Here is a 26,522-nt window from a genome sequence, read left to right as displayed (position 1 = left end):
AAAACATAACACAACACAAATTGAAAAAGATGCCCGACGACTGAGTCTGATTGCCCAAAAATGATGGAGAGGTTGTGCACCCTAACAAAGAAATAGAGTCGGTTATAGTTGGTTAAAACAACCACGCGGGTTAACATGTCAGGTCCCAGTTATCTTATGTTCTGTCTCTTTCCCCGTACGTGTCTGTGTGTGTGTCAGGTCTCATAAATAGATTGAGTTGGTTTTCTCGATTGCCTTGTTCCAGAAGTTTGTCACACTTCAAAAACAACTGAGGGCTAAGCTCCTGTATTCCAATTAAAGACTAAGTTGACAGTATATAAAAGCCAAATAAATAAATAATTGGTTTAGTAATTAAAACAAAATATGATTTGTGCCTTGGATCTTTTAACCCACCCAATACAACGAATTACGGGTGGCAAATGTAGCATGTTTTGCTAGAAACGAGGGTCTTGCATGCATTGCTACAAACGCATCAAATGTAATATTTTTTCTACATAATTACATTGCTCTTTATTGTCAAAAAAAGCCTTTTAGGAATGCTAGAAGAAAAAAGAAAAAAGGAAAAACGGATGTGAACACAATCACACGTCTCCCATTTAATTTAATTAAAAAACTGTAAAAAGAAAAAAAAAAAAAAAGAAGAACCAAGAAGTAAATTAAGTACTTCTTGGTCTCTGTACATCACCGAAAGAACTTCTCTCTCTTCTTTTCTTAACGGTTTTCTGACGGTTATAACCGTTGGTCGCTACTCCCGCTCGAGACGAGAAAGACTCCTCCAGAACCCAGTCTCGTAGAACCTGTCCCACATCTGCTTATCCAGCTCAATAACCTCCTTGGTCTTTGCAATTTCATCCAATTCCATTTGTGACACTATATGTATCTCAAACTCTGCTTCGTCGCACCCATAGGGGAAAACCTGCTGCTGAGATAACGGACTCCCTTTCTTTCTTTGTTGGCTTCTCTTCTTCATCGCTTTCCGGCAGAGACCGGCCGGTACCCTGTACACTGCCAGGACCAACATGTCCACCACACCACACGGGAAGCAGCAGCATACCGCCATGCATTCTGCTGCCGTCTCGCCGGCTAACTCGCTGAACCGTATTCTGCTGGCCGGTTGTCTAGTGAGTTTAGCCATGGTTTCTTGGCTGCGAGTTTGAAGCGGATCGGACAGGTTAATTTCGAGTTTATTCGGTGGGAGAATAGAACAAGGATTCAAGGCGACAGAAGAATACAAATGAAGCCGCTGAATACCTGAGAGTGAGTCTGAGGAATCAGAGAAAAAAAGCGTTGAGAGAAAGAAATGGCCGATTGAAGAGCCCCCCTCAAATCTATTAACTCAAGGAGAGGAGAGACGTGCTCGGATGTGATATCAGGGAGTGATATTACTCAAAAACTGATATCAGGCTCTCCTGAGTTACGTTGTCCGAAGGGGTGCTCTAACCGGCCACACTAGAGGGTGACGATTTTTCCCCATCTGCTCTCTTCCCCTTAAATATACCATCCAATTAACCCTATGAGCCTAACTGGTCAGAAAATCGTGCGTTTTTTACTTTTTTCGCGGAATTACCGATCAATCAATCATCGATCCGTCTTTGACAAGGTCGTACGTCCCTTCTAATCTGCTCCGACGACCAAGTATGAAGCGTGAAATTTGGTCTTTGTCAGGCACACCGAATGGAAAATGAAGTTTCTTTCGCAAATTCCTTGGTGTAGCAAAAAATTATCTTACTTTTTATGGTTGTATCCCTCCCTCCCTTTTGTTGACTTTTCATAAGGGAAAATTGACACGTAATTAATGAATTTACCTTTTAAATATCATATTTACCCTTGACAAGTATTTTTTAACCCATCATAAAATACAAAATACTTCATCATTTTACCTTGGAACATTAATGCTATGTGCGAAGCGGATCCTATGACCAATCCCCCCAGTGTAACGAGGTTCCTTGAGTGTTTTTTTCTCCTTTCCTACTCTCTCTTCCTCTTCTCTTTCTTCTCTCATCCTCCTTCCTCTCTCTCTCTCACTACCATCTCTCTGCAGTAAGTGAACAAGGGAGGAGGCATATCAGTTCGCCAGTGCTTCATTCTTTATTTCTACCCCTATCATTCTTTCTCTTTTTTTTTTTCTTTCTATCTTTCTCCCTTCTTTTGTCCCCTCTACCTCGCTATTGTAACTGAAACAAGTAACCAGTTAATCACCAGTCATCAAATCAGAGTTGAGCTTGAGTAAGCTAGAGCTCTTAAGTTCCTCCATGAGCATGCAGCCCCAGCTGCTGTTATCCACCACCAGAATTTCAAATCTAGTAACATTCTACTGGATCATAACTTCAAGGCCAAGGTTTCAAATTTTGTTTTATCATATTCAAACAAAATTTGTCAAGGGTAAATAAGGCATTTTTAAAACAACAGGGGAGATTTTTGTTACGATTAAAACATGTGGCAGATTTATATGATTGCCAAAACACACAGGAGAGGTTTTTGTATTTTACCATTTTTTTGTTTTTTTAGTTTCCTCATTTTTAAATTAAAAAAAAAAAAAAAACTCACGTGGCCAATAAACTTAAAGACTTTTGTCTCCTCTCATTAAATCACCATTAACTATCTCTCATCTTTCTCATTAACTCGTTTAATTATTTCTTATTATTAATTAATTATGCCATTAAATCTCTCTTTCAATAACTCAGGTCATTAATTCTCTCTCCTCTTCATTACTCCATTAAATTGCCTAAAACTCATTAACTTTATCTATATCTACATTCATTTTAATCTAACTATAATTTTATATACATTAAATATATTTATATTAAATTATAATTATCAATAAAAATAATAATTATATTGAAATGAAGATATTTGATGATATATTATTAGGCTAAATAATCTACTTCAATTTAAATGAGAATTAATTTTTAAGTTAATTAATTAAGTAATTTATATTTCAAAATAAATATTATTTAATTCACTCAACAAATAAAACCAATGTTTTAAAAGTCAACTTGGAGGATGAATAGTTTTTGCCTCTAGGTCAGGTCAATGGTTCAACTGTTCGGGTTGACAAATCAAACCATGACATATCATCCATCTATATATGTATAATATGATATAATATAATTACATTTTTTGTGTATATATTGTTTTAGGTTTAATTTGTACTTTTTATTATAGATTTTAATTTTTTTATAAATAAAAGAGTCAAAAATTGAAATTTGAGACCACAAATGAGTTTTTCTTTATATAATGGAGTTGCAAAGATCGCTAAAAGTTATCCAAAATTAAGAAAAACAGATCACCCCAATCATACAACTAAGCACATGACTAGATTAAAAGGGTCCTTTAGATCACCCATGACCCAATGACTAGATCAAAAGGGTCAATGGTTTAATCGTCTATGTCAAACAAGTTTTCACCAAATCAATGGTTTTTTACAAAATAATAGGTTTTAAGAACTCATAATTAGAAATAGGATTGAGTGATTGTTTGAATGGTTTAACCATCTAAATTAGGGACAAGTTGAAAACATTGAATAAAACATCATAAAAGTTATAATCCATTTATATATCATTTGAAATAATATAAATTACTTAATCATAATAAAATATTTTATTAAATTACTTAAATAAGATAAAAATTATTATTATTAAAAATACTCTTATTAATATAATAAAAACAAATAAATATTTAAAAAACAATAAGATAAATTAAAAACTAATATCCATTTAAAATTAATATAAAACTAATACAAGATTATCTAACAATTATTAGTTTTATAAATAAGTTTTACTAATGAGATTAAGTTCCATTGAAAAATAAAAATTAATATAATTAAATAAATTTAATAAGGATTAAAATAGAAAAAATAATAATAATTTATTAACCTTAAATATAGTTTATTAATTTAAAATCAATTTACATTTTATTTAAAAATAGGGAAAATTATAAAAACCTCATTGGTCTTTTTAACAATCATATGAATACCTCCTATATATGTTTTGACCTTAACAAAAACCCCCTATATTGTTTTGAAAAAAAGGTGCAAATACTTTCCTCCCATTAGAATTTGAAATAGAGAATGTTGATGTAATGCATTAATTTTCTTTAAACCAAGTTTACCCTTAATCAACTTTATATAGAAATAATTACGAACCAAAAATATTTTTACCTAAAAATAATACAAAAGGAATCATAAATCATAAAATTTTAAGAATTAATAAAAAAATTTAGCATTAAAATAGAAAAAAATAATACAAATTTATCTAGAGCATATGAAATTAGCCACTCTCACTAAAGTGTAACTTGAATTGTGATTTAATAAACTAGGCATAACACAAAAAATTGCTTCAATTGGACTTGAATGAACATCATTTAATTGGAAATGTCATAAAACTTCTTCCTTAATTTTTCTTAATAAAACCCATGCATTGCGCGGGTCCTAACAAGTTTATATATTAAAACGGAATGGTTTGACATGACATCTATCTTTTTTTACTTTTTGTATTTTAACTCTATGTAATTCAACATAGTTTATATTTATATATTAAAGTGACTCTTATGTTCCCAAAACTCCCATCAACCCCAATATATATTTCTTTTGTGAGACTATGAGAGAGACAATTGATCTTCTAAAATGTATTGCTTTTATGTTTTATCAATGCTTTTTTAATCTAACAACAATTGTTATAATCATGGTTTTCAAAATCAGACTGGACCGGAAAAACCGAGAACCGATCAGGTGACCAATTCCGATTTTCTTCAAAACTGGATTTTCCATAAAAACTGTTGATTTTGGTCAACAAATTGCTGACCCAGGCGGTTAACTGTTTGAACTGTTTTGACTGGTTTTCATTTTTAATTTTTTTTAAATATTTTTATTTTTTTGTCAGATCAGGCCAACTATTCGGTTCAAACGGTCCGACCGTTCAACCCGGTAATCGGACCCCTGACTGGTTCAATCTCCAGGTTGGTTTTAAAAACCATGGTTATAATAGCTCTTGAAACTCCCTATAAATATTAAACCCATTTCCCATGCTTCTTATCTTCTCACACTATCTCTTAAACTATGAGATGAACTGTTACAATGTCTTAAACAGAGAACAAGAAGAGGAAGGGAGGAGAAGATGAAGAAGAAAGAGAATAATAATAATAATAAATTGGTTACAAGTTTCTTTCCTTTGTTGAATACATCACGTTGGAATTATTTGTTGATTTATATCTACTTATTTTGCAAGATTTTTATATCACTCATAAAATTGATATTAAAAATTCTATAGAATGAGAATGAGACTATCGTTATGATCCTAGAGTTATATTCTTCACTCAGCAATGGCTGAAATAATAGTTCTAGGAAAGCAAGACCAATTTGTCATTAACGATGCCAATCTTCCTTTGTAGGTGTCTTCTCTTTTCTATTCCTTGGCACTATTGATTCAATTTCTTTCTACTTTGAAGGTGGTTGATTTAGCAAACTAGCAAAATGGTTTTATGACAAAATAATACGACACATAATCAATGGGTGCCTCGAGACTTTAGTGAAGGATCAAATGACAGTGATTGGCTTGGCATGCTTGAAGATGACATGGTTCTCTTACTTCAATTCACTTAATGAAGATGTCGTGGTTTTGAGTTTCCCTAAAACCCATTGATTGTTATTTGTTTTTTGCTTATTAATGACAAAATTTTATATATTGCACTACCAACACAAATACTTTAAGATGATATGTTTGTACAAGTTCTTCCATTTTGTAGTAATTCATTTGAATTATACATTTCAAATAATAAATTATTTACTTCATTTTTTCTAATTAATCTAATTTCACTTTGCATATTTTCATGATAAGATTTAAGTAAAACATCTACACTAATATCTTTTTTAATACGATCTAATATTATAGCTAAACAATGCAAAGGAGAAATAAAGAAAATGTGGAATTCCACCTATGTTGAACATCTAATACAAGTGTTTTAAATGTTTTTCTCATATAATTAAATTCTTATTTTCTTGTACCAAAAATTCTAATATGCGTAAGACTTTCTAATTTTAGAAATGTGTGGTGAAATAATATTTAAAGATTCATGTATACAAAAATTTAAAATATGACATGCACATATAATATGAAATAATTTTTATTTAACAATAGTTTTAATTGAGATTTTAAAATATTTATAGTATATTCATTATTACTAGCATTATCAAAACTAATATAAAAGAATTTATTTTCAATACAATAAATATGTAAAGTATTTAAAATACTTAAAACAATTATGGAGATAGTATGTGGCCATTAAGTCTTGTAAAACTTAAAATTATTTTTTTGCAAAAGCCATGATTCATCAATAAAATGCCTAGTGACACAAATATAACTAATACTATATTCGAAAGTCCAAATATCAGAAATAAGTGTAACTTTAAAATTAAGATTTGACAAAGTAGAAATTATATTTTATTTATTTGAATAAAATAATTTTATAGTTTCCATTTTTAAAGTATTTATAGAAACTTTTTTAAATTAAGGATTTACAAATTGATGTAAAAATCTTTTTGTCTTAGGATCTTCAAAACATAAAAAATGGTTGTTTTGTATGTATAATATATTTTACTAGTTCTTGTCTCAACTTTTTCTTGTGAATATTGAACATTACCAAAAAATACGTGCAATTTGTGTTTTATTTGCTTCATCAGTTTTTCTCAAATGTGATGTCATGTGTCTACCAAAATGGATGGTGCCGTCTTTTGCTCTGATAGCTAAAATCACTTTTACATTTTTGGCAAACTACTCTCATTCCCTTTCTCTTAACTTCTACAATAACATTTTCCAAACTTCACTAGTCTTTTCTTGCCTCTCCTAGTACACTAGGAGAACCTTCATCTGTAGTATCACTAGCACCAATATTGATGCTATCATTTTGTGATTGAACCTCATCAAAAACATAGGAAAAGGGAGTTTGAGAAGAACTAACCATTTTAATAAATGTGAAATATTAAAACCTTAAAATTTAGAAAAAAATATTGAAACTTAACTACTGCTTACCCAGATTTAGCATCCCAACTTGATATCAACTAATGAAGTTTCTAAGTCTTTTAAATTGTTAACTTGAAACACTTGAGACAGCCTCCTTGTTGAAACTTGAAATAAATTTAAGAATTAAGGACTAGGGAGTAAGAAACTAAGAGAATATGAGAGTGTATGCCATAGTATGAGCATTGTTGTGATAAGAATGAGGGTAAATCTCCCGCTCCCCACCCCACCCAAAAGAAATAAAAAACAAAAGCAGATGTTATGATTCCCAACGGCTATGTTCCCTTGGGCAGGCCGGCATGTACCAGCTCCGTGCTGGGCATCCATCCGGGCCATGTCGGGTTGGGGCCGTGGGCCAAGCCGACATGGGCCAATTTGCCATGCCACACATGCCGGATCCTGGGCCTCAAATCCCCTCACGTGGCATGGCTCAAGGTTTCGGGCCATGCGTGACATGACCCAGGTACTGTAACAAGTGGTTTGAACCGGCCCACGGGCAGCCCGACCCATTTTACAGCTTTTCTAGAGCTGATAGTTGAGTAATAAGCTATCTCCATCGGTATTTTCATCGTGTCAGACAACAATGCTTAAGATACAAAAATATTCGGTAATGACCCATCACCCATGTACAATCTAAGGGGAGGAGATGAGCTACAAACAAATTAATGGCGTGTACAATTTGGACCACTTTTTCATTCTAGAATGTTGAAATGGAAGACTTACACCAACGAATATTAAAGTCATTTGTTTTCTTCTTTGGTCATTGCCTTTATTTGTCGTAATCCCATTTGCAGTTGAGAAATTTTATCTACAAAACTGTATCAGTCATCATCTCCTATTGTGGAAATGTGAACACTTGGACTTCTTTAATGCTCCATGGCTCCATTAGTTGCTCCCCAATAGTCAAGGTTTTAAAGCTCCATGGCTCGATTAGCTGCAGTTTCTTCCACAGCCGTGTGGACCTTGGCAGCCCGACAGATATTTTCTACGCCTATAAAAGGCTGCACCTACCTTCGCTAGAACTCACTCCAGAAGCTAAACATGGCAGTATCATCACTACCATTGCTCTCTCTCTTCCTATTTGCTCTAGTTGCAGGGTCCCAAGCCGGAGGAATTGCCGTCTACTGGGGCCAAAACTCAGGCGAGGGAACCCTGGCCAACACTTGTGCAACAGGCAACTATCAGTTTGTCAACATAGCTTTCCTGGTTACTTTCGGCAATGGCCAGACTCCCCAGCTGAACTTAGCTGGCCATTGTAACCCAAGCATTAACGGTTGTACCGGATTAAGCAATGATATAAGAGCTTGCCAAAGTCGAGGCATCAAAGTACTGCTTTCCCTCGGAGGAGGCGTCGGAAGTTACACTCTTACCTCGCCGGAAGATGCCCGGCAGGTTGCCAACTACCTCTGGAACAACTTCTTAGGGGGACAATCGAATTCCCGTCCATTGGGCGGTGCCGTTTTAGATGGCATAGATTTCGACATTGAAGGTGGTGGAACTCAGTACTGGGACGTGCTTGCTACGAGCCTCAATGGGTTTAGCAGGCAAAGGAAGGTTTACTTGAGTGCAGCTCCACAGTGCCCCTTTCCAGATGCTCGGTTGGGTGGTGCCCTTAACACTGGCCTCTTCGATTATGTCTGGGTCCAGTTCTACAACAACCCTCCGTGTCAATACTCTGGAAATGCCAACAATCTCATACGTGCATGGAATCAGTGGACTTCTATTCGAGCTGGTAAGATCTTCTTGGGACTTCCTGCTTCTCCGAATGCGGCGGGCGGAGGCTTCATTCCGGCAGCTACGCTGGTGTCTCAGGTGCTTCCCTCAATCAGGTCTTCCCCAAAGTATGGAGGGGTGATGCTGTGGTCTAAATTTTATGATAACGGTTATAGTTCTTCTATCAAGAACAGCGTTTGAGGCCAGAAAATGAAATAAAGAAGAAATATATACGGTTGAGGTGATTTTCTAGTCTTATTCACCTCGCACTAAATAAATTACATTTCACTTGGTTCCCATCTGATCTCCATCTCCATGAACTATGCACTGCTATATACATGAAAAACCAATACTGCATTTGTACACATGGGAACTCCAATCTCTCTCTCTCTCTCCACACAAGAATCCGGATATCATGCACTCGATTTGTCTGTGGGGTGCACTACCAATCAAATTGAAACACGTTATAATTTGCACCAGAACCCGTCACATGTGCCAAAAATATAATTTTTTTGAACTTAGGCCTCCTTCATTTGTAACAGTGCATTTATCCATGTTTTTTCGATTTTCCAGATTCACAGGTAAATAACAAAATGACATTTCTATTCATAAAAGATAAATATTAAAATGGGCAAGGTGGTCTTATCATGTTTTGTAAAAGTTTCTCCTTATCCACCCAGAAGATGGATAAATTTTATCTATGAAAGTAAATGTAACTTTACTATGAGGCCCGTTGCTTAATACAAAAAAAACATGGAAAAGTATTTATCTTCTTCCCCAATTCGCCCCAACTCGACAACAAGAGAGTGGCTTTAGTCTTCATCAACACCCCTATTCCTCTCTTTTCATTTTTTCAACACTAAAAAACCACATGTAGTACGGGTCTGAAACAAAGATCACCATGAAGTCTCAACTAATTCCAGGATGAAATTATGGATCTAAATTTAATGGGTTTACCTGGTAGTTAGATCTGTTGGAACTGTAGGCACAACTACATTTTAAGGAAACTGTGCAAGGCCTTGGGATATTAAAGTATTAACAGAAGGAAATGAGTTGAGATTATTGAAAATGTATTTATCACAAAAATACAATAAATAATTACTAAAATTTGTTTATTATATTTTTCATTACTTCAATAATATTTAAAAAAAAGTAAAGTATTTATATTCTATATTCTTATTATCAAATATTATCAAATATATAATAATTATTTTTGTGGTTTAAATACAATTTTTTAAGTTATTACATAATTTCATTATTTAATCTATTTTTTGTTATTTAAATAACATTTAAAATATTATTTAGTTATTAAATTTATAAATATTTAAAAATTTACAATTTAGTTATTTAAATAATTTCTTTGTTAATTTTGCTAAATGTGAAGTTATGATTAATTCAAAGATAATGTAATCTATTATAATTATTTTTCAATTTTTAAGATTTTTAAAATTTATGACATAATTATGTTATTTAAAATATTTAAAATTTAGTTATGTTAAATATTTCTTTATTTCAAATATTAGTGATTTAAGTGTTAAAATTTTTCGTAATTTAAATTTTATTTATTTCAAAATTATTACATAATGATAATTATTAGGTACTTTTAATGTTTTGTTATTTAAAATATGCGTGTCACTTGGAGAGAGAGCCTGTAGACAGCACAGGCTGTCCAACGTGGATACAGAAGTTCTCATATGAATACACTGTAAAGCTCTGTTTGGATACAGGGGAACAGAAAGTAATAGAGAATCATACGCCTCCTGATCAGTTCGTCGGTTTTGAATGACTGTGACCCTGGGTGAATGTTTTCCACTAGAACTGAAGAAAACAGAGCAACAAAAGTTGCTAACTAGTTAAAAGAAGGGAAAACAGAAACAACGACTAACAGCAAGCCAAGGGTTGTTTACCAGTATGTATGATTTTTTATAAAAGGAAACAATTGCCATATCAGTGGAAACAACGACATAGTAATTATTTTTGCATTAAAAATAAAATCATAAATATTGATGAACACCCCCAAGTAGTGAAAGATTAAACAAAGAGTCCATACACAATCAATTGTCTTCCAATTTCTGTTTTTCCTTCCATGGAGGCTTAAGGCCTTTTACAATATATATAACACAACCACTAAATTGAATACACAGCCAAACTATAGCCTTGAGCTTAGATCAATATACAAAACAAATGGTAATAATACCTATTTCATTCTTCCATAGCTTGATGTCAGAAAGCAATCTACATTTCCTGCTGGTTTTAACCAATTGATCATGGGGGGGTGGGGGGGGGGGGGTGCACTTCTTGCAATATACCATTTTTCTTGCTAGAACCAGCTTGGATACATAATGAACGGTACAGATAAGCTAGGATAATTACTAAGAATATTTCTTGAATCTTACACATATTCACAGTTCTTCATGCACTTCAACAGGATGAAAAGAGTCGGAGAAAGTTCTTCATAATAATATCAAGCATCGGTTAATTTATCAGGAATTGCTGTTAACAGATTAAATTCACGCTCCAAACCCCACGAAGCTTCATTTGTATCATTGATACTTAAACTGTACTCCTGAAAGTATCCGTTGTATGTGATAATGGAAATACAAGCTCTGCAATCAAAGAAGCAATAACTCATTCATCAATAAAACCAAAAGCTTATGAACGTGTGAGCAACTGACGAACTACTGAATAGAAGAATATTTCCTAATGGAGAATGATAGATTTTGCTCACATGACATGTGAATATCATTTCTAAACTCCAATCCAAGAACCAACAGAAGACAACAGCGATGATACTAGGTGCACAACGGACCACAGAGAAGACCTTTTAGGTGGAAAAAAAGGTCAACTTTTGGCAGGAGGTCCATTGCATGATGTTAGATGATCCTAACCCACTACCAGTGCAGTACTGGAGCTAGGAAGGCCCCATGGCATTGTTAATCAAGAGTATGGGAATTCAAACAGGATAATAATAGATTTTACATGGTAAATGATGTACAGGTTAGAATTTTTACTTCTTACAGACAAAAATGCCCATTGTGTGGAAGGATTCAACTATTCAGAAACAAGTTCAATAGCCAAAAATTTGTTAAGTGGTTATCATATAAACTACCATACCGTTATTGATCCAGATTCATAACATAATTATAGTCCTTCAATTCGAAGAGAAGAAAATATTTTCTAAAATCCTGACAATCTAGAAAGGAGCCTTCTTTTAAATGAATGTGAGGTATTTGGGATTGAGCCCAAAAGACAGCAACAAAAGCAAGTATAGGTAAGCAGGATGTTGCTGAATCTAACCAAAAAGCAGGTGTATATGAATGTGAGGTATTTGTTTGGGTATGTTCAGTCGTCTAGTCTAGAGTGTGAAAGTTGTCAATTGGAAAAGTTGTTCTGCATTTGATATTGTTTACATTAATGTATGGGAGCCATATCATATTTGTTCCATGGATGGCTACCGTTATTTTCTTTTGTTCATGGATGACTACTCTCGTTTTTGTGATAAATAATAGATGACTAGTTTTGTTATTCCTGGATATATTTGATGACCTATTCTGGTGTAACAGTTCCATCAAATGGTTCTCACACAGTTTGGGGTGAGGACTAAGGTTTTCAGATCAAGCAATGCTAGAGAAGGATCTAGCCACATATTTATTGGAGCTTAAGGTGATTCATCAGAGCAATTGAAAGAGACAAAGAAATGATTTTATGTTACAAAGTTCTTGTCAAGGATTAAATCTGGGTATAAGTCATTCTTTTCTTTTTTGATTGGTAACTGAAAATTTTTTACAGAATTACAAGTATCCCCCTATTCTTAAATTACAACTGAAGCTAATACAAATAATCCCTCCCCACCCCTTGTTTGGCTAGGGTATCAACCAAAGCATTAGTTGACCTTTGTACAGGAACTGATTTTAATCCCTATGTCTTTTATTAACATTTGGACTTTTTAATTTCATTCCTATAGGATAAAATGACTTTCTTCTTTTCAAAAATCCAGCTTTCGATGACTATAGAGACCCCTTCAATGATTTTTTTTTTCACATTTAATTTGCTTGCCTGCTGAATTCCCTTCCTAATGGGACCTGAAAAGAGTGCAACAACATTCCCTTCCCCATTTCTAAAGACACCTCCAAGGTTCCCAATCCATTTTCTGGTGATGTCCATCTTTTATGTCGCACTATCTTTTTTGTAGTCATTCCTACCATTTCCTTGTTACTTCATTTGATGAGAGGAGTGAAAATATTTCTAAAGAGTTCACCCAATGAGCCACCCTGCAACCTTTCTTGCTCTTTAAACATTCTTGCATTTCTTTGTTCCCATAATGTCCAAATAATAGCAGCCCTTGTACATTGCCTTGTTCTTCCCCTCTTCTTCAGCCACGCCAATGTTAAAGGTGAGGATGAACTTGTCATACTTAACGGGATGACTCACCATTCCCAAACACAAGAAAACAAATGGATAGGAGATTGGTAACTGATAGCAAGACTCACCATTACCTTAGCAAAGGGAACACCAGTCGGGACATAAACACCTATTAGGCCTCCTTTTTTATAGCAAATCTGATGTAATGAAATATCTCTCAACAAAAAGCTCCAATCTTAGGTGGTATTGGTTTAAACCAAATTTCCTTCACGGGGAAGGGCTAGAAGAGGACTAGTGGAAGAGGTTAATACCCTGAAAAAAAAGGCAAACATGAAAGAGCCAAAAGGAGAATGAATCCAAATGCAATTATCAGTCTTGAGGTGATCCAAAAAAAGATGTTTCCAAGGATTTGCAACAGGCTCATCACAATGGAAAGCACTGAATCCCTTATACCCCTTCTAAACCCAAGGTTCCACTCAAACCCATTACCTAATGTTGTAGGAGTAAACAAAATTTGACAAAAGTTCACTTTACAGAGATGAGAAAGGCATAAAGGTTAAAAAACTGATCTCTCAGATTCTTGGCAGCACTGAATTATCCTCCAGTGAGGATATTTTGTTGACTTCAGATACTGGGATTATTAGTCACATACTACTGTACCTAACTTTTCTGCTTTAGCAGTTTCTGAAAGTAACGGTCAAGGCAATGGTGGTGATTTCCATGGAGGTTGTGGTGTTAGTAGTTGTGGAGGTAGTGATACAAGGGGAGGTTGTGACCATGGTAGAGCCACGAATGGCAAGTTTTATACTCAACTTATAAATTAGGGTGTCATAAAGCGAAGTAAAATTACACGTATACCCTAGCTAGATTACACAGAGTACACTTAAGAATATAAGACCACTCAAACAACAGACAGAAAACAAAAAAAATGCTGAAACGATATGTGCTGATATTGGCATAATAATCAGATGCTCCTAGAGCTTCCTTGGGTTCCTGATTTTGGTCTACTTCAATTTGGATTGATTCTCTAGATGGATATCTTGTATTAGCAGCAGAGGGTTTCTGCTTTTTTTCTTTGTTGTTCTGGTAAAAATTAAAAACTTCTACTGCTTTTCTTTGTTAGTCAAGTTTGTAGCTCTTTGTGATGGGGTACTATCTCATTGCCCCTTTATTGTACTCTCTGTTTTTATTTAAGTGGTATTCTTTTACAATACTATAAATGATATTCTATTTTGACTTATTATAAAAAAACCATGTGAACTTTCAGGGATGCTGGATGTTTGTGGATACCCAAACAGTATTTTGGCACCACAGCCACAGAGTGGTCATTAACAGTTTATGGCTGTGGATTTCATGCAAATTTCCACCAATATTAGTGTAATTTTGATAAGAAAGAGTATATAAGCATATTTTGTGTTCACCATGTAAGGTTATGTGATACATATACCATGCTTAAGCTACCTTTCCAAAAACTTGTAGAAACTATCTAGGAGCAAAGACAAGCCCTGTATCTAGGGCAAGCATATATGTCCTTATCTAATTAGCATTTTATTGGAACATCCAGTTCAAGCAATTTGGAACAAATTGATAGTAATATGTTTGTCTTGAGAACAAAATATTGCAATCCAAAGCTACATACATAAAACCTGCAGACATAGTTGTAACCCAGTGTATACAGCATTCCCTTCAATGATGGGGAACAAAAGCCATACAACTCACCTAGAAGTGGAAGCCTGGGACAGGGTTATAGAAGTGCTGACAACTTTGTCCACACTGCGGATCACAACATAGCTGCACATACCAACAAATGTTAGGAATGAATGTTCTAAAAGAAAATATACCAAATGTGTTCTTTTATATCTAAACAAGGTTAGAAAACGTATTTAAGTGGCTTGAAGAGTATATGTCAGGACACTTCACAGATGGCTAGATGGGGAATAATGGGAAGAAAGGTAGAACCAATGGTCAAATTAGTGGATCTGCTAAATGAAAAATCAATCTGATTGGAAATCCCAATCTGAAACCCGTAACCTATTTCTTTTCTGATCATCCATAACAATAGAACCGCAGATATAACCTGCTAAATGCACCACTAATATTTCTATTGATAATACTATCCTACAAGTACCATAGACATCATCTTTTTGGATGTGACAATTGCTTCACCTTTTGACTCCAGCTGGAACTGCATTGTGGAGCACATGATGATGATCAGCTTCAAAAGCATCATTTATAGAGTCAGGTATCAGTGATCCGAGAAGATTACTTGATCTTAAACTTCTGGTAAAGGTGGAAAAAAAAAAAAAAAAGGTATCAGATTATAGTGCAAAAACTTAACACAAACATGAGTACATCCAAACAAGATGATAAAATTGCTTCAGAGATAAAACAATGAAGAAGACATGAGACCAGTATTACAGAAGTCAAAAATAATTTAATTAACGCTTAAGATACAGGTGTTCGTAATTACTATGGTGGTGGATATAAATGTGATTTGGGTTTCTAGACCAAGAAGAAATGCAAAGGACTGGGAAGTGCAGTATTTTTTTTTTCATTTTCCCTCATCTTTAAAACAGTTTTGCATGGACAATCCTAAAATGAAGTCTCTGTTGGACACACTTCAGAATTCAAAACTCCATAGATTTTGAGAAAACTGCTACTTGACATTTCATTTTTATCTCTGAGCTTCTGTACCACAAAGGAACAACTAATATACAAAGGCAACGGCTTTTCCAGGTATATAATGCAAGAGGCGTAAGCCTCCCGAACACAAGGAGGCATAAGCCTCCTTAAGAGGAGGGGGGTTAGGAGGAGGATGAAGAGGAAGGGAGGATCTCATTTTTTTCTTTACTTTTAATAAAAATATTTTATATTAAGAAGAATAAAGATGCATAACATTAATTGAAAGGCGGGGTATTGTTGAAACGGAGCCGAGCAAGCAAAGCAAGCTCACCGGAGCGGGGGGCGAAGCCCCCCAGCCGAAGGGGCAGGGGGCAAACCACTTTCTTTCCCCTTACCTTTTCTTCCCTTCCCTTTCCTTTTCTCTTTTTTTCTTCTCTTTCTTTTTCTTTCCCTTCCCTTTCTTTTCCTTTCCTTTCCTTTTTTTCTTTTTTCTTTGTTTTTTGTCTTTTTATATAAGATGTGCACGAGGTGTACGCCTCTAGCACGCCTCATGAAAAAAGTGCAAAGTGTACGCCTCAAAGGTGTCAGCGCCTCTGGTATACACCTCAGGGCGTTTTGGGAGCACCTCGCCTGGAGGCGCTTCCAGGCATATGCCTCCCACACCTTTTAAAGAATCAAGGTTCAAAATATCACACATATAATACCATATAGTATGATACTATCAGTTTTCAGGGTCACCAAAATGCATAATATAGAGATTTAGGAGGTTTCTATGGGTTTAGACATTAGCAAACCTTTTAACAACACCATTCCCGAAATATCAGACAGAAAATAAAGAATATCGTATGTTTTACACACTCAATACTCAAGTGTTTCATTACTTTGAACCTTGGTTGGAATTCAAAAAAGTATGATTTATTTTAATAGCATGTACTTTCCAATTCCATGGAGGCATGGACGTGTCTGTGAGTCCATGTTTTCTTATAAGGCTGAGTCAGATACTTTTCTGACAAACAATTTGTTTTATTAGATCAAGGAAAAATATAGATAAAAGAATCCCAATCAAAGTACAAATGTGCCCAAAACAACCTTTCCCTATTTGCCCCTTGCTTAGCTAGAAAATCAGCCACTTGAATTTCTTAGCTTCATTCTTAAAGCACCATATACAGACTCTGGGTTCTGTAGCCAACCCACTACCACCTTGGAGTTCCCTTCAATCAACAGCTGTTCCACACCTAGCTGAACTGCAAACTGTACACCTTGAAGGGCAGCTATTAATTCTGCCCTAGTAGAGTCCCCAACTATGCTGAGTCAGATACTTGGTCACACATCAGATTCCAATTCCCATATTCATGTCTATGCAACACTGCCTTATAGTTACCACCTAAGATTTTTTTTATCAGTGAAAGAAAATTCCATTAATATGATGAAAAGGTACAAATTATGAATACAGATTGAGTAGCCTCAGCTACCCCACTAAAACTTTCCATGTCAACTTTCAATTTTAGTTTTTCACCCTTACAACTGAGCCCAAAAACAATGATCCCTGTTAGCCCCTTGTTTTGCTAGCTGGTCTGCAAATCCATTAGCCGCTCTTAGAGAACACTGAGTTTTAATAACTGCATATCCTTGGATAGATTTTTCAATTTCTTGATTTCATTTCTGAAGTACCAGGGTATTCTTTCAACTTGCTTTAGCCATCTTATCACCACTTTGCAATCACCTTCCACAACAAGCTTTCTCACCCCCAAATCTTTAGATTTTTGTATCTCAAAAACCACTGCCTTGGTTCAGCTCTAGTGGAATCTCCTATTCCAATAGGGCCCGGGCACAATCCTCTTATCATTTCATAATATTCCTCCAACTCCAGTATCTACCTGGATTACTAAAACTGCTTCCTCAAAGTTTAGTTTGGGAAATCCTAATTCGGGGTGTACGCCTCTAGCACGCCTCATGAAAAAGGCATATGAGGCGTACACCTGCCTCAGAGGTATCAGCGCCTTTGGCATACGTCTCACAGCGTTTTGGGGGTCGTTCGCCTGGAGGTGCACCTCTAGGCATATGCCTCCCACACCTTTTAAAACACTGGTACAGACTACAGACATCTTGGTATCGTAGTTGACCACTCTCCATCAATCTCTATGCAAGAAAATGTGCAATTTTTTATACAGGAGGGATTTTCACAACAAGATCCTATGACCTTATCCTTATTGAAGGAGAAAGCTAGTTACCAGGATGGTTCTTGACTTCTTAAGGAGTACATGCATACCACAAAAAAGTAGCTTCTAGCTGTCAAACATCTTGTTTACTACAACCTCAATCCAGAATGAATGAATCATATGTAGGGAGAGAGGGTAAAGAATTGGCTCCACATTAGATTATGATGTCCCTTTCACTTATAGGGAGTAATCACATTCTGCCTCCAGGGTAAGGCTAGTAAATCCAGCACCAGCAGCCTCAAGGCTCAAAGACTCAGTCCATGTCATTTCAGTCATGTGGTCGTATCTGTTTGCTGAAATAGGGCTGTCGAATGAGAGAAGAGGAAGAAGAAGAAGAAAAGAAATGAAATGGGCGGCAGAATTATGCTCAGCCAGCCCTAATCTATTATATATAAGGACATTACATAATGTTACATAAATAGACAAGAATGCCCCTGATTAGTGATGGGACACCTAGTTAAAATAAACACTAAATAAGATTAGGCCCAGTAATTAAGGCCCAATAACTAATGACTTAAGACCCAACAAAGATAAACATACAAATTAAGTCAGCCGAACCAACACTCCCCCTCAAGCTAAGCCTCAATCATGTTTAGCTTGCCAAGTAAGTCCACAAATTTCACTGTAGCTAGCCCTTTAGTCAGAACATCTGCAATCTACATGTCGGAGGGAGTATAAGGAATGCAGAGTTCTCCTAAGACAATTCTTTCTCTAACAAAGTGACGGTCTATCTCAATATGTTTTGTTCTATCATGTTGCACTGGGTTATTTGCAATGTTGATGGCTGCCTTGTTGTCACAGTACAACCTGAGAGAGCACTCAATCTTTATTCCAAGTTCACCAAGTAGGATCTTCAGCCATAAGAGTTCAGCAACACCATGAGCCATAGCTCGGTACTCGGCCTCTGCACTAGATCTATCAACCACATTCTGTTTTTTACTCCTCCATGTAACTAAATTTCCTCTAACAAAGGTATAGTACCCAGAAGTAGACTTCCTGTCCCCAACAGAGCCAGCCCAATCTGCATCAGTATATCCTTCAACTTCAATTTTACTATTTTTCCTGAACAGAATTCCTTTCCCCGGGCAAGACTTCAAATATCTGAGGATCCTTTCCACAGCTTTCATGTGAGGGATTTTAGGAGTGTGCATGAACTGACTGACAACATGTACAGCATAAGCAATGTCAAGGCGAGTAAGGGACAGGTAAATCAACTTCCCCACCAGCTTTTGGTATCTTTCCTTATCAAGGTAGTCCTCTCCTACTGACACATGTAGACCATGATTCTGTTCTATTGGAGTATCGGCTGGCCTACACCCCATCATGCCTGTCTCTTGAAGAAGATCAAGGATGTATTTCCGCTAACATATATAGATGCCCTCTTTGGATCTTGCAACTTCAATCCCAAGAAAGTATCTCCGTTGGCCCAGATCTTTGATCTCAAATTCAGCAACCAAAAACTCCTTTAGTCTTTTAATCTCTTCCTGATCATCCCCTACAATTACCATATCATCCACATAGACAACAAGTGTCGTAAGTTTGCCATTTCTCTTCCTTATGAATAGGGTATGATCTGCTCCACTTTGAGTGTAACCCCCTTTCTTCATGACTCCACATAGCTTCTCAAACCAAGCTCGAGGGGACTGCTTAAGGCCGTATAGGGCCTTTCTCAGTCTACATACCTTCTTGCCAAACGCATAACCTGGTGGAGGATCCATGAACACCTCTTCATGCAGGTCGCCATTCAAGAAAGCATTCTTCACGTCCAACTGATGTAGCTCCTATGAGAAATTTGCAGCTAATGATAATAGAACTCGGATTGTGTTGAGTTTTGCCACCGGAGCAAATGTTTCTTTGTAGTCAATCCCTTCTTTTTGAGTAAACCCTTTTGCTACCAGTCTAGCCTTATACCTCTCAATGGACCCGTCCTCCCTATGCTTCACAGTGAACACCCACTTGCATCCAACAGTGCCTTTCCCTTCTGGTAGATCCACTAATTCCTAAGTCCTTACTTTCATTAAGGCTTTCATTTCTTCATCCATAGTCTCTTTCCATTTTGGGTCAGATACTGCCTCAGTATACCTGGTAGGAACATGCACAGAAGATAGAGCAGACACAAAAGAACAATAACGAGGAGACAACTGTGAGTGAGACACAAAATCAGCAATGGGGTATCTGATAGTACAAGAACGAGTAGATTTACGAAGGGCAATAGGAAGATCTAAGTCAGAGGAACTGATAGGATTACCTTGAGTTTCTGAGACAGGTTGATCCGAGTCCAATTGGTCGCTGTCATGAGTTAGATGACCCTTCTTCCTTCTGTTATAGGTGATTCTAATATCTCTTTGTAGCCTGCTGGAGTCTTCAGTAATATTTGCAACATCACAAGTAGTAGCTGGTACAATGGGAGCCTCACTAGATTCACCCAGGATACCACAACTAGGTGGATCAAGAGGAGAAGATGGAAGGCCTGAGGTCGAGAGAGGTACAAAGAATGGGGGAACAGAAGAATCCTCTTCCATCCCACTAATCTCTCCCTGAAGAGGATTCTGGGAAGAGTGAAAATAGGATTGAGACTCAAAGAATACCACATCCTTTGTGACATATTTTTTCTTGGTGACTGGATCATAACACTTGTATCCCTTCTGAGTAGGGGAGTACCCCAAAAAGATTCCCTTTGTAGCCCTAGGATCCAATTTGGTCTTCTTCGGATCCTTGACATGTATAAAGCATACACAACCAAAGACTCTTGGTGGAAGAGAAAAGTTAGGAAGATGAGGGCAAAGAATAGAGAAAGGAGTTTTCATCCCCAATACCTTGGATGGCATTCGATTTATCAGATATGATGCAGTAAGGATTGCTTGAGACCAATAGCTTTTTGGAACTTTGTGCTGAAATAGTAAGGCTCGAGCAGTCTCCAATAGGTGCCTATTCTTGCGCTCAGCAACCCCATTCTGTTGGGGGGTACTAGCACAAGATGACTGATGAATCATTCCAGCATCCTCCATAAACAGATTCAAGGACCTCTCAAAGTATTCTATAGCATTATCTGACCTGAATTGTTTGACCTTCGTACCAAATTGTGTTTCAATCATTTTGCAAAATGTCATGGTTACCCGTGGCACTTCTTCTCGTGCTTTTAATAAGTAGATCCATGTGCATCGAGAATAGTGATCAATAAAACTGATAAAGTATCGAAAGCCATCAACAGAAATAATGGAAGAAGGGCCCCAAACATCTGAGTGGACTAAGTCAAAAGAAGCTTGAATTTCATTACTTGAAGTTGAATAAACAGTTCTACATTGCTTTGATAGTTGACAGACTTCACAAACTAACTCTTGACTTGAAACACCTTTGAATAATTCTGGAAACAACACTTCCAATGATGAAAAAGGTAAATGACCTAGCCTAGCATGCCATAGATGTAACCTAGCTATTGACTCCATATTGGACTGACTACAAGTAGCAGATGTTTGCAAGGCCGAACTGATGTCTGCATCAAGGTAGTAGAGACCTCCACACTCATGACCGCTCCCAATCATTCTCTTCGTCAATCTGTCTTGAAAGACACAATGAGTAGGAAAAAAGGTTATGCTACAATTCAAATTTTTGGTAAGCTCTGAAACAGATAAGAGATTTGAAGAAAGATTGGGAACATGCAAGATAGATTTTAGTGAGAGGTCCTTGCTTAGGTCAACCACTCCCTTCCCAGAGATGGTAGAGAGAGAACCATCAACAGTCCTCATTTTATCTTGGTCAGACATTAAATGATAGGAAGAAAATAGAGAAGACATGTGTGTCATGTGGTCAGTTGCACCAGAATTAATAATCCAAGAGGCAGGATCAATAGAACTAGTTGCACTAAAGGCAGAGACAATACCTGATCTGGCAAGGGAGGAGGATGGAAGAGAATTGGTCCTTAGACGGGCTAGGGCCCAGCTAAGTACCTCTACCTCATCGGCAGTAAAACCCAAGGACCCGGTTCGAGGGGAATTAAAAGTTTGTCCCATGGAAGAGGAAGTAACTATAGATGAGTGTTTTGAACCATCATCACTTTGACCCGTAGCCAAATTCACACTTGCAGATTGACCCTTCGGATGTTTCTTATCTTTCCTCAATGCAGTTGGCTTCAGATGCGGATGGAGAACCCAACAGGTCTCTTTCACATGCCTTTCCCCTCCACAGTGGGTGCACTTCAGATGTCTCTTGTCAGAGTACCTGTTTCCCCTTTGATTTGTAGAGATTAAGGCCGAATGCTCCACAGACTGTTCAGCTAGTTTTGTTTGAGTATCAACCTGCATCTCTTTTCTTCTCACCTCTTCATTCCTCACAAGGTAGTAAACATGATGTAAGTCTGGCATTTCATCCCTTCCCAAAATTCGGGATCTTATGCTCTCATATATAGGATCTAGGCTAGCCAGAAACTTAAATGCTCTACCCTCTTCAATTTGTTTGTCATGCTTTTCTTTGTCTCCGGCACTCTCCTAATCAATAATAAGGTGGTGATCTAACTCTTCCCATAGTCCTTCTAGTGTAGCAAAATATGTTGCAACACTCATATCTCCTTGCCTCAAGGCAGCAATGTCTTGATTCAGTCTGTAAACTCTGGCATTATTCTTTTTCTGCCCATAGGTTTTAGAAACCTTTTCCCATATCTTGACAGCTATAGAGAAATGTTGAACAGTCCTAGCCACTCTTGGAGTCATTGAGGCAAGTAGCCAGGACATAACTGTGGCATTCTCTTTGCGCCAAGCTGCATATTCAGCACTCCCCATTTCTGGTTCCTTCTTCTGCCCGTCCAAGTAACCAGTGAGTTCACGGGATGTGATGAAAAGCATGGCTGAGACAGACCATTCCCTGAAGTTGTACTCATCCAACAACACACTTGTGATCTGTAGGCTGTGCAGATTTGGATTCTCCAGATTAGGAGACCTCCCACAAGCCCTAACATCTCTAGAAGACACTTCCCCGGATATGGAAGACATCTTCACTTACTTGTAAATGTCAAGACTGTAAATGCAATATATAGAGAACTGTTTCACACTTAAGGAACTTGCTGCACTGTATACTCAGTCCTGATAACCAGACACAGAGCTGAAACACCGAGTACTACACTGCACACTGTGCCCTAATTACTGCTGTCACAGATTATACTCTGTTGTGCTCCCTTCTGTTGTGTTCTAAATACTGCTGCCGCAGCCTGCAACTTGCTGTGTTGGCTTCTACTGTGTGCTAAGCATTGCTATCGCAGGTTATAACCTCACCCACGAACAGTTCTAGGACTGCTGAGATCAGTCCTTCCGCCTAGATCTGTTCTACAAAGATCTATCTTAGCCGAATTGCTACAGTCTGTTGTACTGCGTCTATTAGGGCATCAGCCTCTGGGTCTAACTCCCCTTGGGCCCTACAACCAAGGGAAACCCTAGATGTAGGTCTAGTTGTGTTCTACGACCAACCCTAGGGTTTCTTTGCAGCAACCAACAAGAAAGATGGGAGAGTTACCTACGAGTAGAAGAAGATGCGGCTGTTGTAACCAGTCGAAAGATCAGTGCTCTGATACCATGTTTGCTGAAATAGGGCTGTCGAATGAGAGAAGAAGAGGAAGAAGAAGAAAAAATGAAATGAAATGGGCGGCAGAATTATGCTCAGCCAGCCCTAATCTATTATATATAAGGACATTACATAATGTTACATAAATAGACAAGAATGCCCCTGATTAGTGATGGGACACCTAGTCAAAATAAACACTAAATAAGATTAGGCCCAGTAACTAAGGCCCAATAACTAATGACTTAAGACCCAACAAAGATAAACATACAAATTAAGACAGCTGAACCAACAGTATCTATTGGGAACCTCTCTGGTTTGCAACTCCTAGGACTTTTTAGGAGTGACATTGGCATGCATTTGATAAAGGTAAAAAATATGCATGAGTTAAGCTATCGGCAAAATCTTCAGCACAAGATATCTTTGAGATTCTATTTTGGTGAAGTTTACGAGCTTCCATATCCTACACCTTGAAAGTAGGACAAATAATCTTTGATCCTCTTCTTGATGCATTTCCTCTTTCTGTCTTTTTTTTTTTTTTTTGTATAGATGATTAAACACTGATCAGATGTACACCTTTTGCATACTGGTCTTGGCACTTTTCTCAGTGTCAACTATCAACATAATTATTCTCAGAAAAGTAATGGAAAGAAAGAAATCTTAAAAAAGGATAACAAAAAAAGAATACAATTATGGGAAGAGAATCTACAAGATGATACCATATTGCCAATCATAGGAAAAGGTGCATGCTCTATTCAGAAAGAAAATAAGGGCTTAAAATGGAGGGCAGCAACAGAGAAAATTGTCCACACAGCAAATTTGTACAAGTCATACGTGGAGTGTCTTTATGTACAAATGAGTAGTCCAAAAGAGGCAATGGCCTCAACATATACAACAGTTCCGATAATATTTACAAGATAAACAAGGATGATTTAAAAAACATCACAATTAAAAAATGATGATATTTTCTCTGTAACAGAGATCTCTCACCTTTGATTCAGGATAAATCCAAGACGAAAAACATGAACAGAACCAGAAGAGCTTGTAGCAACAAGAATGTCTGGAAGGTGCATTGATGGACCAAATGACAATGTGTATATGGTTGATGGGGACATCCCTCTTCGGAAACTATATGACTGCTACAGAAAGAAGAGTTAGGTTCCATATACTGCAGATACCTGAAGATTTAAAGAAATGTGAGAAACAATCAGTTATAACCAGAACATCATATACAGGATGTTGGCTTCTGGAATAACACATGGATGCAACTACATAAAACCTCTACAACACTATAGAGGCTGTTCAATACTTGTGCACCCATTTAACAGGTCACTGAAACCAGATTTAGTCACCATCTTAATTATCAAATCCCTGCACTTTTCTTGATTTGTTAGCAAAATCTTTCTAAGTTCCAAAAGAACATCATACGTTGATGACATTAACAAACCCACTCACATACATTTGGGGGAGAGACTGTAAGTAGGACCTATCAAATGATGGGTCACAACCCCCTCAATGCATGAAGGAATATAAATAACTTCAGTAAGCTTCATATTTGATTACAAGAAAAAAGAAACCCTCAATATTATCAATCTAGAAGGTATGGTAGATTATAAATGGTTAAGACTAACAGATTGAATGATGAGGCATGTCTCACCTTGGTTGCTTGTGAAACCATATGAACTCTGATTATGGTGCCCTGCTCAGAGGCTGTTGCTATGTACATTCCATTTGACGAAAGGACAATTGCAGCCAATGGTGAACGATGAGCATCTATCTACAAAAAAGTATTAATTTTCATAAAAATGTCAGAATGTGCAACATATAAAGCTAAGACCAAATGAGCTAGCAAGAGATTGGAAGGAATATTTGATCCATATCCTATGGTAGCAATATGTAGTTTCAGGGTAACACCTTTTCTCCTTTGAATAGAGCAAGAGACACTTTCAAAACAAACATAAAATGGAAATCAAAATGAATAACAAAAGACATGGTTAAATGGATATGTAATTTGACTTAAAACAATATGCTTCAATTTCAAGAATGCAAATTATGTATATATTAAACAGTACAGGGCATGCATATTACACAACTATAATATTAGGCCTAAAAATAAATACAACATATAAGACAACAAAATATGGAAGCCATGAAAGAGAAACACGACCATCCAACCTTTTACACCTTTATCTAAGTACATGTGCTAAAAATGGAACAAACAGGATAATATTTGTTTATGATACTCATTATTATATAAAAAACAAACAATCCATTTTAAGTTGTATTTTTTTATCAATAACAGAATTTCATTAGAAGTACTAAAAATTACAAGATAGGGAGAGGTAAACTATCTTAACTCTCCACAAACAAAAACACTGTTACAGCAGAGCCCAAAACAACTGGTTCCTCCCCACCCCTTGGTTTGCTAAAACATCAGCAAAACCATTTGCTGCACTTTTAACCCAGCTGAACTATACTTCCATATCTTGAATCATCCACTTGCATCTCTTTTTTCATTATTGAAGATCCAAAAGCCTTTAGCTTCCTTTTGCAACCACTCCAATTTCCAAAACCAACTTTGAATCACCTTCTCCAATCAGCTTTCTGACATTCAGATCTTTTGCCTTTTGCAATCCTTCCATAACCGCCATAACCTCAGCCCTTAGGGAGTCACCTATTCCAATCAGGCCTGAATATAGGCCAATGATCTTGCCTTCACTGTCCCTAAACACCTTCCAATACCAGATGGTCCTGGATTCCCATCACTACTCCCATCAAAGTTCAACTTGATGTAGTCAAACATTGGAGGAGACCAAGCAGGGATTATATTAAAATCGTGGCAATCAGAACTAGCCACTTCCTTCCATTTTAAGTTATATAACAAAATAAGGGCATGCATATGATGCATTACCGAGTGACCAGTAAGATTATATAAAAAGGGCCATTACACAATGATAGTCCTGGATATCCAGGACCTAAGGAGGGGCAGAAACTTTTGGCACAAAGTGGCTTCTCTCAGACAAGAACATTTATTCTCATGCTTGTC

The 26,522-nt window shown here is 36.6% G+C and overlaps 3 protein-coding genes across 15 annotated transcripts in view; 1 reads left to right on the top strand and 2 right to left on the bottom strand.

Annotated features, from left to right (window-relative positions):
- Positions 1 to 745: 745 nt before the first annotated feature.
- Positions 746 to 1,135, bottom strand: LOC148869819 (uncharacterized). The gene has a single exon (XM_088969938.1). The coding sequence runs from the start codon at positions 1,133 to 1,135 to the stop codon at positions 746 to 748; it is 390 nt and encodes a 129-aa protein (XP_088826064.1).
- A 6,893-nt stretch (positions 1,136 to 8,028) lies between these two features.
- On the top strand, positions 8,029 to 9,023 carry LOC148869818 (acidic endochitinase-like). Its single transcript, XM_088972057.1, has one exon. The coding sequence runs from the start codon at positions 8,055 to 8,057 to the stop codon at positions 8,925 to 8,927; it is 873 nt and encodes a 290-aa protein (XP_088828183.1). The 5' UTR covers positions 8,029 to 8,054; the 3' UTR covers positions 8,928 to 9,023.
- Positions 9,024 to 10,691: 1,668 nt separating this feature from the next.
- Positions 10,692 to 26,522, bottom strand: part of ATG18B (autophagy 18 B-like protein) — a 40,542-nt gene continuing 24,711 nt past the window's right edge. For 7 of the 13 annotated variants that reach the window (XM_088972046.1, XM_088972048.1, XM_088972044.1 and 4 more), the window contains 5 exons: positions 25,134 to 25,253; positions 24,467 to 24,615; positions 15,255 to 15,368; positions 14,808 to 14,879; positions 10,692 to 11,332 (listed from right to left, as the gene is read on the bottom strand). In XM_088972046.1, the coding sequence (XP_088828172.1) occupies positions 11,191 to 11,332; positions 14,808 to 14,879; positions 15,255 to 15,368; positions 24,467 to 24,615; positions 25,134 to 25,253 (597 nt within the window). In that variant the 3' untranslated portion in view covers positions 10,692 to 11,190. The remainder of the gene's footprint in view (positions 11,333 to 14,807; positions 14,880 to 15,254; positions 15,369 to 24,466; positions 24,616 to 25,133; positions 25,254 to 26,522) is intronic. The other 6 variants (XM_088972047.1, XM_088972049.1, XM_088972045.1 and 3 more) reach the window with 1 other exon arrangement.

This window comes from Nelumbo lutea, chromosome 2, assembly GCF_056320005.1.
Source record: "Nelumbo lutea isolate HS-2025 chromosome 2, American lotus-T2T, whole genome shotgun sequence".
NCBI lineage: Eukaryota > Viridiplantae > Streptophyta > Magnoliopsida > Proteales > Nelumbonaceae > Nelumbo > Nelumbo lutea.
The sequence above is the reverse complement of the archived record's forward strand: the minus strand, read 5'-3'. Positions and strand labels throughout refer to the sequence as shown.

Bases quoted from the DNA above. Each gene is read 5' to 3' on its own strand.
- LOC148869818 (XM_088972057.1), top strand. From the start codon at position 8,055: ATGGCAGTATCATCACTACCATTGCTCTCTCTCTTCCTATTTGCTCTA.
- LOC148869819 (XM_088969938.1), bottom strand. From the start codon at position 1,135: ATGGCTAAACTCACTAGACAACCGGCCAGCAGAATACGGTTCAGCGAG.